General features: G+C 39.7%; 1 protein-coding gene across 1 annotated transcript; it reads left to right on the forward strand.

Annotated features, from left to right (window-relative positions):
* The first annotated feature begins 84 nt into the window (after positions 1-84).
* LOC108897722 (aminopeptidase N) lies at positions 85-15147 on the forward strand. Its single transcript, XM_018697475.2, has 22 exons — positions 85-228; positions 336-445; positions 5762-6495; positions 6641-6783; positions 7116-7255; positions 7507-7633; positions 9218-9372; positions 9788-9901; positions 10033-10176; positions 10576-10641; positions 10884-10949; positions 11068-11243; positions 11710-11786; positions 11926-12059; positions 12524-12579; positions 12662-12809; positions 12923-13014; positions 13150-13260; positions 13413-13580; positions 13910-14050; positions 14591-14672; positions 14801-15147. Exons 3-22 carry the CDS (start codon positions 5891-5893, stop codon positions 14951-14953), a joined length of 2898 nt encoding a protein of 965 aa, XP_018552991.1. The 5' UTR covers positions 85-228; positions 336-445; positions 5762-5890; the 3' UTR covers positions 14954-15147.
* The last annotated feature ends 1176 nt before the right edge of the window (positions 15148-16323 follow it).

The raw sequence follows: 16323 nt of genomic DNA on the forward strand, positions 1-16323 counted from the left end.
CTTTCCTGTGCATGAACTCACAACTCACAAACTTTTTCTCACATGTCAGCAGGTAAGCTGACTCACCACGGCTGTGGCCAGCCAGCATCACGTGAAACTTTCGTCACAATGGTCAGAACACTCTGTACCTCTGAGGACCGTATGCACTGAGGTCTTTCTCTTCAACCACAATGAGTTTGCAGTCTTGTTGATACAGCCACATTCTTTCAGCCCCCCTTTCCCACTAATGTAGGTATTTTTTTAGGGTGGGGGGGGGCTGAGGGAGTCGCACCAATCCCTAGAAAAACCTGTAGCAGCTCTCACCACCTCCCTCCTCCACCCCTCCACCCTCACAGATGCAGACTGTGAGTGTTTCACATCAGCCAGGATCACTCCAGCTCAACTTGTGTGTCCCATGCAGACTTAAATCAGGGCTTCTACTGGACACCCAGCTACACAGGGTTTGGTATGTACTATTTTCCTCCTGTTTGACATGTTAATTCATCCAACGTGCTGCATGCCAAGTCATTCTTTTTGTCGCCAGTTGTGTTTTCCTCCACACCAAAGGTATTTGTATTTGCCTGTGCATAAGCCTTTGCAGCTTTTGCCATCTGGTGCAATGGTGCGCTACTTCTTTTACGCTGAAGAGGGCTGCTCAGAACTGGTCTGCAATAAAATGGTTTTTCCTTTTCCTTGTTCATAAATGATGCATGAATGCAGAATTGAATGAATATATCCACTGTGAAATGCAGTTTTGGGATGCTGTTTATGAAAATCAATAATCAATCAGGGTCACTGGCCTCCAAAGTTAACACAGCCAGAAGCCAGCTGTTGCCTCTGTCTCCATTATCCCTCTACTTTCAGTTCCACCGGTTTCATTTACAGTGAAAAGCCTACATATAACAAAGCTAGTAACCTCTATTCCAGTGGTATGCAAACAGTAAATAGCACTTGTGCAATGCAGTTGTGAAATGCTTGTTGTTTTAACTAGGGAATATTTTTTTATGGTTCTGCTTTGGATTTATTGGTTGTCTGTCAACATCCAGCATGGGTTGTGCTGGATGTAAACTCAGCAGCTCCTACAGCTGGCTGAAGCTTATCTGCACAGTGTGGAGCTGAGACCACACAGAGCTGATAGGATACATGTTCATGTGCAGGTAGAATGACAATGCAAAGGTATGTGTGTGTGTGTGTGTGTGGTTGCATAGAGGTGGTTTACCTTCATTTTGAGATAAGATTAACTTTATTGATCCCGTACAAGAAATGTGGTTGAAATAGGAAAGGACAAAGTGTGAGAGAAGAGAGAAAAGATGTGGACAAAATGAGTGTGTATCATGCTGGTGATGTATTTTTTTCCATGTTAGTCAGACTATGATTCAAAGTAAAAGCAAGCAGATAATTTTAGTCCCTGCCAGATGTTCACCAGTTCTGTGCAAAGAGCAAAATACTACACCAGTCCTATTTAAATTTACAAGAAAAAAAGAAGCATTTAATAAGCTCTAACCACATGATAACAAACATGACTCCATGCATGGGTTTTCACCAGTAATATACAGTGCTTGCAGGGAACTGAAGGAGAGAGTGTGTTAAAATCACACCATGAAACAGGGGTGGTCACATGGCTCCTTTGTTGTCATTTTTTTACTCCATGAAAATATGTGACTTTAGGCCCCCAAGATAAACATTCCCACTCACAAGATTATCCCTCTCTCTCTGCTGGCACGGGAAAAGTGCTAGTGATTTGTTTGGCTTCTATAGCTCATTAACTTGGCCAAAATGCACATTTGGAACATTAGAAGCATTTATCTAACAGGCTGCTGATTAATTTGCACTATTTTCTCATTATTGCCCATTTACCTATTTCCCAAGTTGATTGTCTTTCACTCTGATAAACCTGGAACAGAGTATAGTAGGCTTATAGTACAACACACACACACACACACATATAGTTTATACTCTCAGACAATGTATTTCAAATAGAAAAGAAAACTGAAATAACACATTTTGTTTGTTTGTTTGTTAGTAGATGCTTTCTTATCTTGTATTTTGAGGGGATTATTGAAAGGCTACACTTTTTATATATGTGATTTCTGTAGTAGAAATAATGTAGAATAATTTGTCTAAAAATACATAAGTAATTACATCTTTTCTGCTGGGTGCAGTTTGCTTTTTTCTCTGTATCTTTTTCATTTATAGTATAGTTGTAGCTTAAAAAGTAATTGTACTTCTTATTTGGGGTGGAAGTGTACACAGGGCATTATTTAGAGCATTACCACTTCCTAACCATGAGCTGTACATGCTTTCATCTTTCAGACACCTCATGGCAGAAGCACAGACAGCTCAGAGCGTGTTCTGTGTTATGAGGAAATCCAAGAGTGTCGACTTTTGTGTGTCCTTGGTCTGTAGAGAGTTTAATCAGATTCAGATGCATCATTTCCAGATGTTCACATGGTAATGACTATGGAAGAGCTTTTTTTTTTTTCATCTGTGTACCTGAAGGGCTCATTGATCTTGTCAGCTTTGGTGTCTCTCTCCAAATAAATAAATCAATAAAATTGTAGATAACCCTGATAAAGCATGGCTTATCACAGCTGCACCTTATTTGTTCTATTAAACAAGTTAATTTTGTTGTTTGATTGGCTCATTTACTACTGCTTGACCTCAGTACGTCACAGGCTGCAATAGCATGAGCAGGAATTTTCCATCATCCAAATTTTTATTTTTCATTTGTACTTTTACCACAAGTACTGGCATGCAAGATAACAAATGTCTAGATAAAAGATTGTTGCGGAAGATTATGTAATAGAATTGGATACCAGAAGTTAGCTGTGGCATATTCATTTCCAAATTTAGGTTCCTATAAGAAAGGAAACCTTGTCTTTAGCTGTAGCCTTGTGTTGTCGTGTTGTACTACTACTGCAAAGCACCATGGGTTTTAGAGAATTGAACAGAATGTAGAGAATCAACGTATTCATTCTTAATCTCAAGTAGATATGTGAAGGGAAGCTATACCTGTATGTATAAGGGAAATGTAAGTTGTAGCTAAAAACTTAAAAAAAACTAATGAGTTAATACATCATTATCAATGTTTCATTGATGAATAAGCCATGAATAATGGAGCAATGCTTGGACTGAAAAAAAAGGGAAAAAAAAAAAAAAAAAAAAAAAATCAATTTAGCTCCAGTCAAAAATGTGTTGTTGTTTTAAATGGGTCTCCATATCATGATAAAGACTTGTTTCACTTCTGGACTGGAATCAGTTTATTAGCAACCACTCTTTATTGATTACTGGAAAGTCACAAAGCCAAAACACTTTATTAATCATTTCTTATCATTTATGACTACAGACAATAGTTTATTAGAAAGTCAATAAAAGACATACATCGACAAAGACACACGTCAGGTCTGCACCTGTAAATGCTATTAAAGCTTTAATAGGAACAAGAGTGGTGAACTTTCAACCTTAACTCACAATCTTCATCGGCAGATAAAGTTAGCTCATTTGTCATGGAGATGGCTCAGTTGACATCACGTGGAGAGTATGTAACTTCATTCAAGGTCCAAGGTCAAGGATAAACTTTCACACTTAACATTATTAAAGTTTTTCCACTACAGAGTCAATGTAAGTTCCAACTGACTATGTAACAGATTGCTCTATTAGTAAGTGGTATCAAAACATTATATAATAGAATATTCTTATATAAACTATTTTATGAGGATATCATAAAAGTAAGTACTCATTACTGACAAAATACTTTTGGTAAGAAAAAAGACAAACAAGTCGTGTTTAAGAACAGATGACAAATGACCAAATGTGCTGATATTACTGTATTTTACTGTATTACTGACTATTCTCTGTGTTTCTCATATACACCCACATGTTCAACATGATGATTAGACAGGGAGGCTGTGGAGGAAACATCTGTACATGTGATCAGACAGGAAGGAAAGGAGAGATGTTTCAGTGAAAGAAATCACACAGTCAGGATTTTGTATGACAAATGATACCATGGTTACATGGTACAGTACGTCATCCAATGTCTTTTGCTCTGAGTTATCTTCTGTCATGTACTGTATATGCCAGTATGTAGTGTACCACCAGATACTTCCAGGGCTGATCCCTGTGCAGTTACTAATAATGTTCAGCAACTCTGATATAGAGCAGAAGAAAATGAATTATTTCACTGGTAAACTTTGGCGCAGTCACAATGAGGAAGTTTTAGCAATGTTGGGAAAGCTTTAATGGTTAAAACCTTTGACTTATTTGTAAGTCTGAGCTGATATCACTGTACAGTCTCTCTCAGTAAGAAGAAAATCCAGGCCTCCCGGATTCAAACTAAATATAGATTATCCATTACATCAGATATCATTTTACTGATTGACTGCTACAACCCTACATCACAACCAGCTTTTATGATCTATATAATATGAGTTAGGACTTCATAAAATGTCAGACTGGGCACATTAAAGGGTGTCATGGCAAGACAGACAGTTGTAAATGTTGCTTATTGATAAAACAATTAACCAGAGTCTGTTTCATAGAGAAGAGTTCATGACAAAATGAAATGGAAAATACTATGAAATAAACTTAAAGACATACACTTACACAAACAAGAAGGACAGACCAAGAAAAGGAAATCAGACTATAATAATAGCCCCAAGCATGCACAAAGGAAAAAGCAATAACAGAGAGGGCTTGAACTTTTGACTTCATTTTCTAGATCATCTTTGATCCCTCAATATACTGAGAAGAAAATCTGTCCAGGTTTGTTCTTGGAGAGAAAGCAGCAGTTTTAATAAGCAGAATTGTTCAATTGTCCAAAAATGGAGTGAGAACACATTTTCAAAACTGACTGACCAGTCTTCCATGGTCCGTATGGTGCAGTAGTGTATCTGTACGCTATGATCAGCAGCTGGTTAGCTTAGTTTGGCACCTAAGCCCAGAGACACTGGAAAACAGCTGTCCAAAGGCAACAAAATCTGCTCACCAGCTCCTCTAAAGCTGGAGTCGTCACCATGAGGTTGCCAGAAAACCAGTGGAGACTCAAGGAGCGACAGTGCACGACGAAAGAAATGTTCCAGCATATATCCCCCCCAGCGAGACCACAACTCATCGTTGTTACTCTTATGCATTATTTTGGAACGGGTTAAACCAACCGAGCTAAGCTAGCTGCTTCCCCCATTTCCAGTCTTTGGACCAAGCTGGCACAAACCCTGTAACTAGACTAAACAAGAAATGTCAACACTCACCTCAAACAGAGGCTTTGGATGAGGGTTCTCCTTTACGTTTAGAGCCACTGGGCCTGTGCCCGACCACAAGCTTAGGGTAGTTAAAGTTAGCAAAATTTAGATGGATATTGCTCAGCATCTATCAGCATATCTATTCAGAAATAGTTGCTGTATACCATTAGTCAGTTGGCTGACTTTGACACTACAGTATATTTGTCCACCAACTCTACTTATCGTAGAAACACTTTGTGTTTCTTCCGTACTGGTTCCATATTTGTTGTCCACATTCTCTTTTCACAATTCAGTCTACTTCTAGCAGGAATAGAGGTAATAACAACAGGCAGCCTTGCTTTACACCACTGAAAACTTTCCTATGAAAGGATTTATTGATGTATTTAACATCAGTGCTGTAGTTGTGGAACATAGTAATAATGAAAACAATGCCACTTTGAACAACATAGATTGTGTACTGTTATTTGACATTTGTGAATCTGTGAGCTGCTGAATCGCAGACTAAATAACCAAGTTCTTCCCCTGTCTCCATTTCTCCTTAGATGTTATGAAAATGTCTTTTTTGCCATGTTAATAGCTCAACCATTAACTGAGGAGGGAAGATACCTGCTGTGCTGGACAATCACAGACTGAGACCCCTCAGAGTCCTGCTCTGACATCCTGAATCGGACATGGGGAAAGTCTACTACATCAGTAAAAATGTGGGCCTTGGACTGCTTGTACTGGGGGTCAGCGCTTTGGCCACGATTATAGCTCTGTCCATTGCCTACGACAAGGAAAAGGCCAAGAATCAGGGCAGGCCTGGAGATGGAGCAGCAGACAGCACCAGCATGCCTACACCCCCTGCTACCCTCTTCACCCCCAAGGAGCCCTGGGACCGCTACAGACTTCCAGACTCCCTTGTTCCCGTTTCTTATAATGTGACCCTTTGGCCACGGCTGGAGCCCAACGCAGACGGCCTGTACATCTTCACCGGACATTCAGCGGTGGTCTTCAAATGTGTGAAGGAAACAGATCTCATCATCATCCACTCCAATAAGCTGAACCTCACCAACTTCCATGGGCACCTCGCTAAACTGAGCGGCCTGGATGAAGTCACTGCGCCCACAATACAAAAGTCTTGGCTTGTGGTGAAGACAGAGTTTCTGGTTCTTCAGCTGCGCAGCAGATTAGCTGTGGGAGCGACTTACGTGCTTTACATTGAATTTCAGGGAGAGCTGGCAGACGACCTGGAGGGCTTCTACAGGAGTGAATACACTGAGGATGGAGTGAAGAAGTAAGCATAATGGTTCACCATCTTTCTGCTCTAGACAGTGAGAGTTAATTTCCATGGTTCCAAATGTTCCTCTTGGTGGAACTTTGGAGTATCTCACTTGGTTGATGTCTGTTTTGTGTTAATGTTTAATTGAAACATTTTTCAGAGTTGTTGCTACCTCACAGATGCAAGCAACATATGCCAGGAAAACCTTCCCTTGCTTCGACGAGCCGGCCATGAAAGCTGTCTTCAGTGTCACCATCATCCACAAGCGAGGCACCGTGGCTCTGTCCAATGGCAGGGAAATTGGTTAGTTTTAGAAACAGAAAAATCAAGTCCTTTCCAGTTTTTGTTACATCTTACTCTGCTGAGAAAACTGAGTCAACACAAGCGAATTATAAAATGGAATAAGAACAGAAAAATATGAAGCTTAAATTTAATACAATTTGCAATACAAAGACCATAAATGGTTTTCAGAGCAAGTGTCTGGCACAAACATGTGGTAATTAATGTGTGAGACAGTTTCACTGTAAATAATTAATAATCTGGACAACATGTTATGTTAGTATCTAGTTGAAAATCAACAGACACTGTTAATGCTAACAGAGTGTCAAGGTCTGACTCTTCCTCTCCCTGTACAGATGCTGCAGACGGGGTCATTGATGGCATGCCTGTCAAAGTAACTACATTTGAGCCCACTGAGAGAATGTCCACATATCTATTGGCATTTATCGTCAGTGACTTTGTTAGCATTCAGTCAAACCAAAACAACAACTTGTTGGTAAGAAATTTTGTATTTGTATATCGTAGTTGTTCACAGTTTCATTGTTGTTGAGGTTGGCATTGAATGTATTTTGGATCCTAGAACAGCAGAAGTACAAACAACCAATGTTAAGGAGGACAAGGGTCAGAGATCATGTCATCCATATTATTGTATACTCCTGTTAGCGCAGAACTAAATAAACAGCCTCAGGACAATGCATGATTGATTGATCCATTGTTGTGGATTACAATATGTCAAAATCTTTGCAGATCCGAATCTGGGCTCGAAAAAAAGCCATAGATGACAGACAGGGTGACTATGCTCTCAACGTTACAGGGCCGATCCTTCAGTTCTACGAGCGTTACTACAACGCAACTTATCCACTCTCCAAGTCAGGTAGGCCGACTCAGCAAACATTTTCCTATGAAGACAGAAATATTAATGTCATTTCCTTGATGCCACACAGCCCAACCCATTCAGTCTTTGCAACTGAAGTGAAAAACATTGCAGAATGTGCAAGTATTGCAAGTTGCACAAGTACAGCTCAGCCTTGTGGCATAGCACAAAAACCTGGACCACACATAATGCAGCCTAAGTAGGCTCCTTCTGTTTTTATTACTTTTATTATCATGCCTCTACAAATAACTCAGTCAACATGTAAATACATATAGAGTATATTTAGTGATTATATCAGTAATCAGTAATAAAGTGTTACATATAACACATTTTTAAAGAAGCCTGCAGAGGTTGATATCTCAGCATATTTCTTTACTCTCAATATATTTTAATTACTGTGTGAAGCTTTTACTATGAGTGGTATTACAGCAATATAGGGCTTTATTTCTGCCACAGTTTCTTGGTGATTAGCATATGACAAAGCTGCTGGAAATTTATTTTCCTCTTGCCCACACCGAGAGATGATTACTGTATTTCATTTCTGTATTTCATAATAATGGTCATCTTTTATTTGCAGAATTAAGGAATTTGTTTCCACTAAATGCCAACCCAGTCTATTGCAACAGAGACCTTATTGCACAAAAGGTCTTTCAACTACTGGAACAAAAAACACAGAATTAGAAGCTGCTATCACTCTTAAACTTGACACTGATTGATGAGTGATGGACAGTGTAAAATGTCTAAATTGGAGATGAAACCACACTGTCAATGTTGGGGCCTTGGGTCCTTAGTTCCATGGTTCCCCTCACTCCTACATCCCTGGCTGAGGCTGATGGGAACGTCATTAGTTTTGCAAGTATTTTGTCATAAACCAAAGTATTGTGTAAGTTTAAAATTTGATCTGACGGTGGCACTACATAAGAAGTTGAAGGATTGCTAAAGTAATTACAGTTCAACCTCATGATGGCAGTAGGGGAAACGTCAGTTAACACACCAAAGTCATTAGTGTTCATCCTCTAAGGACCAAAAATATCTTTCCAATCATGCCTATTGTTGTTGAGATATTTCAGTCTGGACCAAAGTGGTGGACTGACTGTCTGACTGACTAACCAACATTGCTGGCATATCCATAGAGCAAGAACAAAGACAACACGACCTAAATATTAGCTCTATTGTTTCAGTTATGCCAAGTTCCATTTAAAAACCTCAGTCAAAGTCACAATAACCAACCAAATAACACATTTTCAAGAGTGTTTCAACCTCACATTTCAGTTTTTCACCAGCTACCTCTGTCAAATGCACTATGTGAAATGTTGGACAAACAAATAAACAACATTTAAGTTAATTCAGCTGTGATTAGTGGATTGGATGTATGCTAAATTCACCAGTCTATCCTTATTATATGGAGAATGTGTTGTTGATGATGTCTAATATATAAAGTTAACACTAAAATGCTGAATGTTTTTAAATGCTTGGTGAGATGTGCTCTTCACTCAAAAAGGAAACTGATCATAATGAGATGTTATGGGTTTGATTTCTAACCCATTTCTAACACACAAATGTCCTTGTCCTTGTTCTTTCTAGATCAGATAGCACTGCCTGACTTCAATGCTGGGGCAATGGAGAACTGGGGCCTAGTCACATACAGGGAGACGGCCCTGCTCTATGACCCCATCGTATCCTCCACTGGAAACAAAGAGAGAGTTACAACTGTCATCGCCCATGAACTTGCACACATGGTAGGTCGTAGTATTTCTGCCAGATGGCTGCCATCACTTCAGTTGCAAATTTAGTAATCAGGAAGAAAAAAAAAAGCATTATAGTGAGTTGAATCTTGTAAAAATAAATGTAGACAGAGTACTTATCCTCCCTTTGGAAAGAGAAGATGACAGATAATCACCTGGGGACAAATTAACCTCACTGCCTTTCAGATGTATTTCAAGCCTGTCATCAGAAGGGATGTGAAATACTGTGGTTGGGAATTTTCTTAAGCCCCTGCTGATTCGGTTTTTATATTTTTGGGAACCTCAGTGGTAATGTTGGCCAAAAGCCTAATGCCCTGTCAGAAATAGTGTTTGTGGAAACATTAGTTCTCTGAAAATGTGGCAGAGCTCTTTATCTTTATCTGTGATGTTTATCTTTTTTCTTTTTTAGTGGTTTGGGAACCTGGTGACTCTGCGATGGTGGAATGACCTGTGGCTGAACGAAGGCTTTGCATCATACGTGGAATATCTGGGAGCTGACTACGCTGAGCCCACCTGGGACATGGTAAGACCCATGTTTGTAATCCCAAACACAGGGAGCCTAAAGAATCACCTCTTCATCTGAGATTCACAGCCTCTCACAAATATGATTTGGTTAAAAGGCCCGTGCTAACTCACCTCTCTGCTTGGCTGCAGAAAGACCAGATCATTCTGTATGACATGTACAAGGCGTTTGCTGTGGACGCCCTGGCCTCGTCTCACCCACTGTCGTGCAGAGAAGAGGAGGTCAATGATCCCGCTCAGATCAGCGAGATGTTTAACACCATCTCCTACAACAAGGTCTGCTCCTCTGACAGAATTTAACACAGTATCTGATGCAGGATCTTATACAGAAAAAATGATCAATTGCAATTTTGCCTTTTCACATCATCTTCAAAAGTATTACAGGCAATATAATTAAATGTGATGAAGTCCCTGTGATTGAAATTCTTAAAATCTTTTCACTCCTCTGTCGGTTTTACCTGACCCATTCCACCCATGAAAACTATAATACCTTTGTATCAGAAGTCTTTTTCCATCACTCTGTCCTGGATCTTGCCATTTCTTGTTGAGCCACATTCCGCAGTCAGGGCAACATCTTGTTTTAATATTTGCTTTGGACTGAATACAAAATATTTTATTGTTATGAGAAATTTAAACCAACCAAATTCTGGTGGTTTCTGTGTTTGTTGTTGTCAGGGAGCAGCAGTGCTCAGGATGCTGTCAGAGTTTCTAACTGAGCCTGTGTTTGCCAGAGGACTCAGTGTGAGTATTAACCCTGTAATGAGGCCTCATCACTTAATTATAGCTGCCACTGTGGGCTTGTTTGAGTGTTAGCACACTGGTGGTAACAGAATCTGTGGGAATGATAAATGGAAACAAATTAATCTTTTTTGGTACTATGACTGAATATGTGAGTAACTCGTTACTCATGATCCACTTTAACTTCAAGATTACTCATGTCCTGTCTGAATAACTGACTGTTCCTCACTGCATTGTATCCCCAGTCTTACCTGAACACATTTGCCTTCGACAACACAGAGTATACAGACCTGTGGGACCATCTCCAAAAGGTCGGTTCTGCTAAAAAACATCCTGGTCACAGATGTGTTGTGCCTGATTTTACCTAGCAATGCATTCATGGGTCTAGGTGTTGCCTTAAAATTCTCGCTTCCTACTGTTTGTCCTCAGGCAGTTGAAAACACACCAGGTATTCATATTCCACACACTGTCCATGACATCATGAACCGCTGGACTCTCCAGATGGGCTTCCCAGTGGTCACTATTGACACCCGGACAGGAAGTATCTCTCAGAAACACTTCCTGTTGGATCCAGACTCTGTAGTGGACAGACCCTCTCAGTTCAAGTAGGAATAAGTTTTACCTTATCCTGTAAGTTCCATGTAGAAGATAAATGACAAAATTGATTCCTTGATGCAGCATCCTCCTTTGGATAAATGTCTACCTATACAGAACAATCACTACTGGTTGAAGCACAAACAAATTAGTTATATGTATTGGAAACATAATATTAAAAACACTGCAGCTCTCAACAAATGTTTGTTAGCATGACCAAGAGCAGCTTTGTGAGGCTGCATTTAGCTAAATGCTAAGATGATTACCAAAGTCAGTAGGATTCATCTTATGCTGACGACGAATTCTGTAACAAATTTCATGGCAATCCATCAAATGGTTGTTGGGATATGGCTGCACCAATGTCAAACAGAAACACTGTCCAACAGACTAAGAGCCATGTTGCTAGCATCGCTAAAAACCATGATTTTCCCCCATTTCTCACTGTTTCACTGTCTTCATCTACATATCTGTCCACAGTTACACATGGTTTGTCCCTATTAAATGGATGAAGACAGGTGTGGAGCAGCAACAGTACTGGCTCCTTCAGAAGACAGGTACGATCAGAGTTACACTCACTACTCCTCTCTTTTTGACCTGCAATAATGTCCTACCAGATTAATGGATTCAATCAAGTCACAGCGTTTGATTAAGTGAATATTTTGCAACTTCTCTTCTTTTTATGTTTTTGACTAGACACCAACAGTCTGATGAGAGTGTCGGGACAGGACTGGGTGCTGGCGAACACCAATGTATCTGGATACTTCAGGGTGAACTATGATCTTGAGAACTGGAGTCGTCTTCTCTCCTTGCTCAACACCAACCATAAGGTGAGTCACCTGCCCATTCACCTGTCGAATGTCTCTGATACCCTGCATTGTTTTTGCACTTCCAATTTAAAGATGGATGTTGGGTTTGGGTATGATGGTGATTCACACTGGATAGGGTTGGTGTGTATGTCCTAATGTGCCTAACAAGAAGTGAAAATGGAGACCTGTAGGGAAGGGAAAGTCTTTGGATTTTACTGACTTAAATAAATCATATGCACATTTGCACATTTATGGTTTCAGACTTTTTATTATTGTGTTTAATCAGAAATGTGCTGGCTTTGACAAATTTCACTGTTGATATTACGTTTTCAATTGGTCTTAAACTTTAATCCCAGGTTCCAATAAATATGTTTTTTTCAACTGCAGACGTCATAACAGTATGAAGAAGGAGCAAAACAAAGTTATCGTAGCTTTTCACAGAGGTTTTTGAACATGTGATTGTTTGTGTGTGTTGCTTTTTTCAGGCTTTATCAGTCATCAACAGAGCACAGATCATAGATGATGCGTTCAACCTAGCAAGGTGAGGAAAAAGATTTCAAAGTATTACATACTTTAGATATTGTGTGTTTACAAAGTGTGTGAATTCTGTTTCCTTTGTGCAGAGCCAAAATAATCAGTACAACGTTAGCCCTCACAACTACCAAATACCTGTCTAAGGAGAAAGACTACATCCCCTGGGAGTCAGTTCTGAGAAACCTCAATTACTACATCCTGATGTTTGACCGCACTGAGGTCTACGGAGCGTTACAGGTTGGCACTGCTGTACTGCAAATACAAGTAGTTAGCCTGATACCCATAAGAGAGGTGCATAAAAGGAAAGTGTAAATGACTGAACATAAAAACTACTGTGGATATATTTATAGGCATACCTCAAGAAACAAATACAACCACTGTTTGAGCACTTCAGGACAATTACAGCTAACTGGACCAGAGTACCTTCAGGACACACTGACCAGTAAGAAATCTTACAACAGTCGATAAAACAAAAGAGAATGACTCAACATTTGGTGACATCATTTAAATTAACATATTGGATACCATTGCTCTTTATTGCAGTTTTTCCAGTTTTTTCAATCATCCTCTTTCTCAGGTATAATCAGATCAATGCTATTGGGATAGCCTGCAGTATGGGTGTAAGGGGCTGCAGGGAGTTGATCAGAGGCTGGTATCGACAGTGGATGGAAACACCAAATCACAACCCGTGAGTACAGAGCATTTCAAGTCAGTTCTTCTATGTTTTATCATTTCACACTCACACAGATTTGACTGCTGGACAGCCAGTGAAACAACTGTGTGTTGAGTATTTTGTATTCATTTTCTGATCTACTTCATGTTTATCTTGATATTGACCAGGATTCATCCCAACTTGAAAAGCACAGTTTACTGCAGTGCCATAGCTTTTGGTGGCACGGAGGAGTGGGACTTTGCCTGGATGAAGTTCAAGAACACCACTGTGGCCTCTGAAGCTTCCAGGCTAAGAGCAGCCATGGCCTGCACCAAAACACCTTGGCTTTTGAACAGGTATGCGCAGGGTTCAGATATGTGGAATATCCTCATCTGTCATGGTGTTTTGTGGATGTGACTGTTGGAGCCATATTAAGAGTTTTGAATTAAAATAAAAAAAACCTGTAGGTTGCAGTATTTAAGTCTGATTTTTGAATTTGTTGATTTGAATTATGAAATATTAATATTGATTTAAGAGAACTGGCCGCAAGGAGACTTAAGCAGAATATAGTTGATGGATGATATGATTACCTGCTACCTTTCATACGAGACTGAGTGTATTTATTTCAGTAAATTCGTCAATAAATGTTTCAAAATTATGAAAAAGATGTTTTTGGTTGAGCCAGGTATCTGGAGTACACCCTAGACCCGACTAAGATCCGCAAGCAAGATGCCACCTCTACCATCCAGTACATCGCACAAAATGTTGTGGGACTGCCCCTGGCCTGGAACTTCATCAGAGCAAGATGGAGTTACATTTTCCAGCAGTAAGAGCTCACTCCACAGAGGAGGGTTTGTTGGAAAAACAGTCAGCAATTTCAAGACATTAATAAAAAATATTGAATTATAAAAGATAGGGGAATATTTAACACTCAGAATCCACAGCAGCTCTCAGTTGAGAATTGCAGTTAAAAATGCTGAGGATTTCAAAGCAGAGATGTAACTTTCCCAAGTGCACATGCTGCTATTTTTCCCTCACTTACTTTGCTGAGTTTGCGGAGCAGCTCTTCACTCCTGCCCGAGAGGAAAAGTTAGCTAATCATGAATCATGAAAAATAATCATGAGGTTTTGACAATGAAGCATTAATAACCATATTTTAAGAGCTGACTCTGTTGCAGCTGTTCTTGAGGCTTCACGCACATCCAACGTGGCCAGACTTTATTTGCCTTTATTTGTAGAGTTGCCTGTTTTCAGGGACACTTGTTCACCAAGGTCAAAAGCATGATATGTACAATTTCCTTCAGCTGGTCGCCATCATCACATCACTGCATCTTTAATGTGACCTGCATCCCTCTTTGTGTTTTAGGTATGGAAAAGGTTCATTTTCCTTCTCCAGTCTCATCAGCGGAATCACAAAGAGATTCTCTACAGAGTTCGAGTTACAGGAGGTTCGCAGCCTTCACAGCCACAACAACACTGAAATACACACTGCATTTCCCTGAGAGTATTTAGAGATAACAGGTAACACATACAGAAATTCAGTTTTCTGTCTTTGTTCTTGTCCCTGTCTCTACAGCTGAAGAAATTCAAAGAAGACAACCTTCATGTTGGTTTTGGCTCAGCCACCTTGGCCCTGGAACAGGCCATTGAAAAGACCACAGCCAACATCAAATGGGTGACGGAGAACAAAGCCCAAGTGCTGAAGTGGTTTACTGAGGCGTCCAAATGAGAACATTCAGAGAGCACTTTTTGCGTACTGTCAGGGATATGTAACGGATAACAATCATTATAATCATCAGGAACAACAAATGACCAGCCCCTTGACCACTGCTATGACTATTCATCTCTGGATGTCAGTGTAAAAGACCATGTTTCGCTCTGTATATCAGTAATGTAATGGTAAATAAACAAGTTGAACTCTCACCTCTAGTCGTCGTTTTACTTGAATAACATTTATTTTTACTCTCAGAAACACTTGTCTTTTTCTTTTCTTCATATTTCACCTCAATATCTGCTGCTTACCACAATGTATACAAGCACTTACGCTTACCATCAACATGAGGCATTGATCCACTTGTAGAACAGCAGAGCAGCTACAAGTGACCGAAACCTGTGACTGTGACCAGTGATCGTAATCATGATGACTACTTTCCATGCGATCGTCATACTGTACTTCAAAGTGACTTGCGTTATAAATAAAGTTGAATGTGTGCGCACCATATGTGTGTACCACTGCAAATGTGCAAGGACTTGCAAATTTTTTTCTGCTAAACAAACATTATGTCCAACTCCGGTAAATCAACATGTTTAGTCATTCTCAACACTAGATATATTTACACTGAGAGTGACTTTGCACTTCAGTGGTAGGAGATAATGATTTTGTAAAAAGTGATTTTACTGAATAAATTAGCCTGATTTGTATTAGGCGTCTTAAATCTTAAATCAGTGCACAGTGTACTAATTATCTGTCAAAAGCTGCTGTGCTATTATAAATGAACTATTAAAAAGGTAAACTGATGCACATTTATTGCACAATGCGTGGTCTATCAGCTAAATGTTACTGAGCAATCACTCGTCAATCAGCAGTTTTGATTTGACTCATCTTGCTTTAGTTTCAAAGTTTCTCAGCAGCAGCCTTTATCATATAATATCATGAGCTGGAGTGTTTCCATGGAATTTTACAAAGACCAGTTTCTTCCTGTTGTCTATGTTTCTGTGCGGGTGTGTGAATAAGTACATGTCTTGGGAAACACAGAGTACCTCTTTCCACCTCAGGACAGATGAGTAAGGTTAACATAGGGGACAAACTTTTTGTTGTGACACGGTGATAGCATGAGCTGATACAAGGTTTTATGCAACATTTATGACCTGTATAAACATGAAAATAACAAAACGGTCAAACCTGCTCTCCACTGATTTCACATGTCAAAGTTAATCAGTCATGAGAGGTGTGAATACAGTTGTACAATATCTTCTCTGGCTTTTCATGTGCACTGTCACATCTGAGAAAATCACGATGACAGATTCTGTTGTGTTTGAAAAATGCAATATCCAGTGTTTTGAGGGCTTTTTGTGACTGCTGTATTTTTCATCCTGACA

The sequence above is a fragment of the Lates calcarifer genome, linkage group LG2, assembly GCF_001640805.2.
Source record: "Lates calcarifer isolate ASB-BC8 linkage group LG2, TLL_Latcal_v3, whole genome shotgun sequence".
In the NCBI taxonomy this organism is placed as follows: domain Eukaryota; kingdom Metazoa; phylum Chordata; class Actinopteri; family Centropomidae; genus Lates; species Lates calcarifer.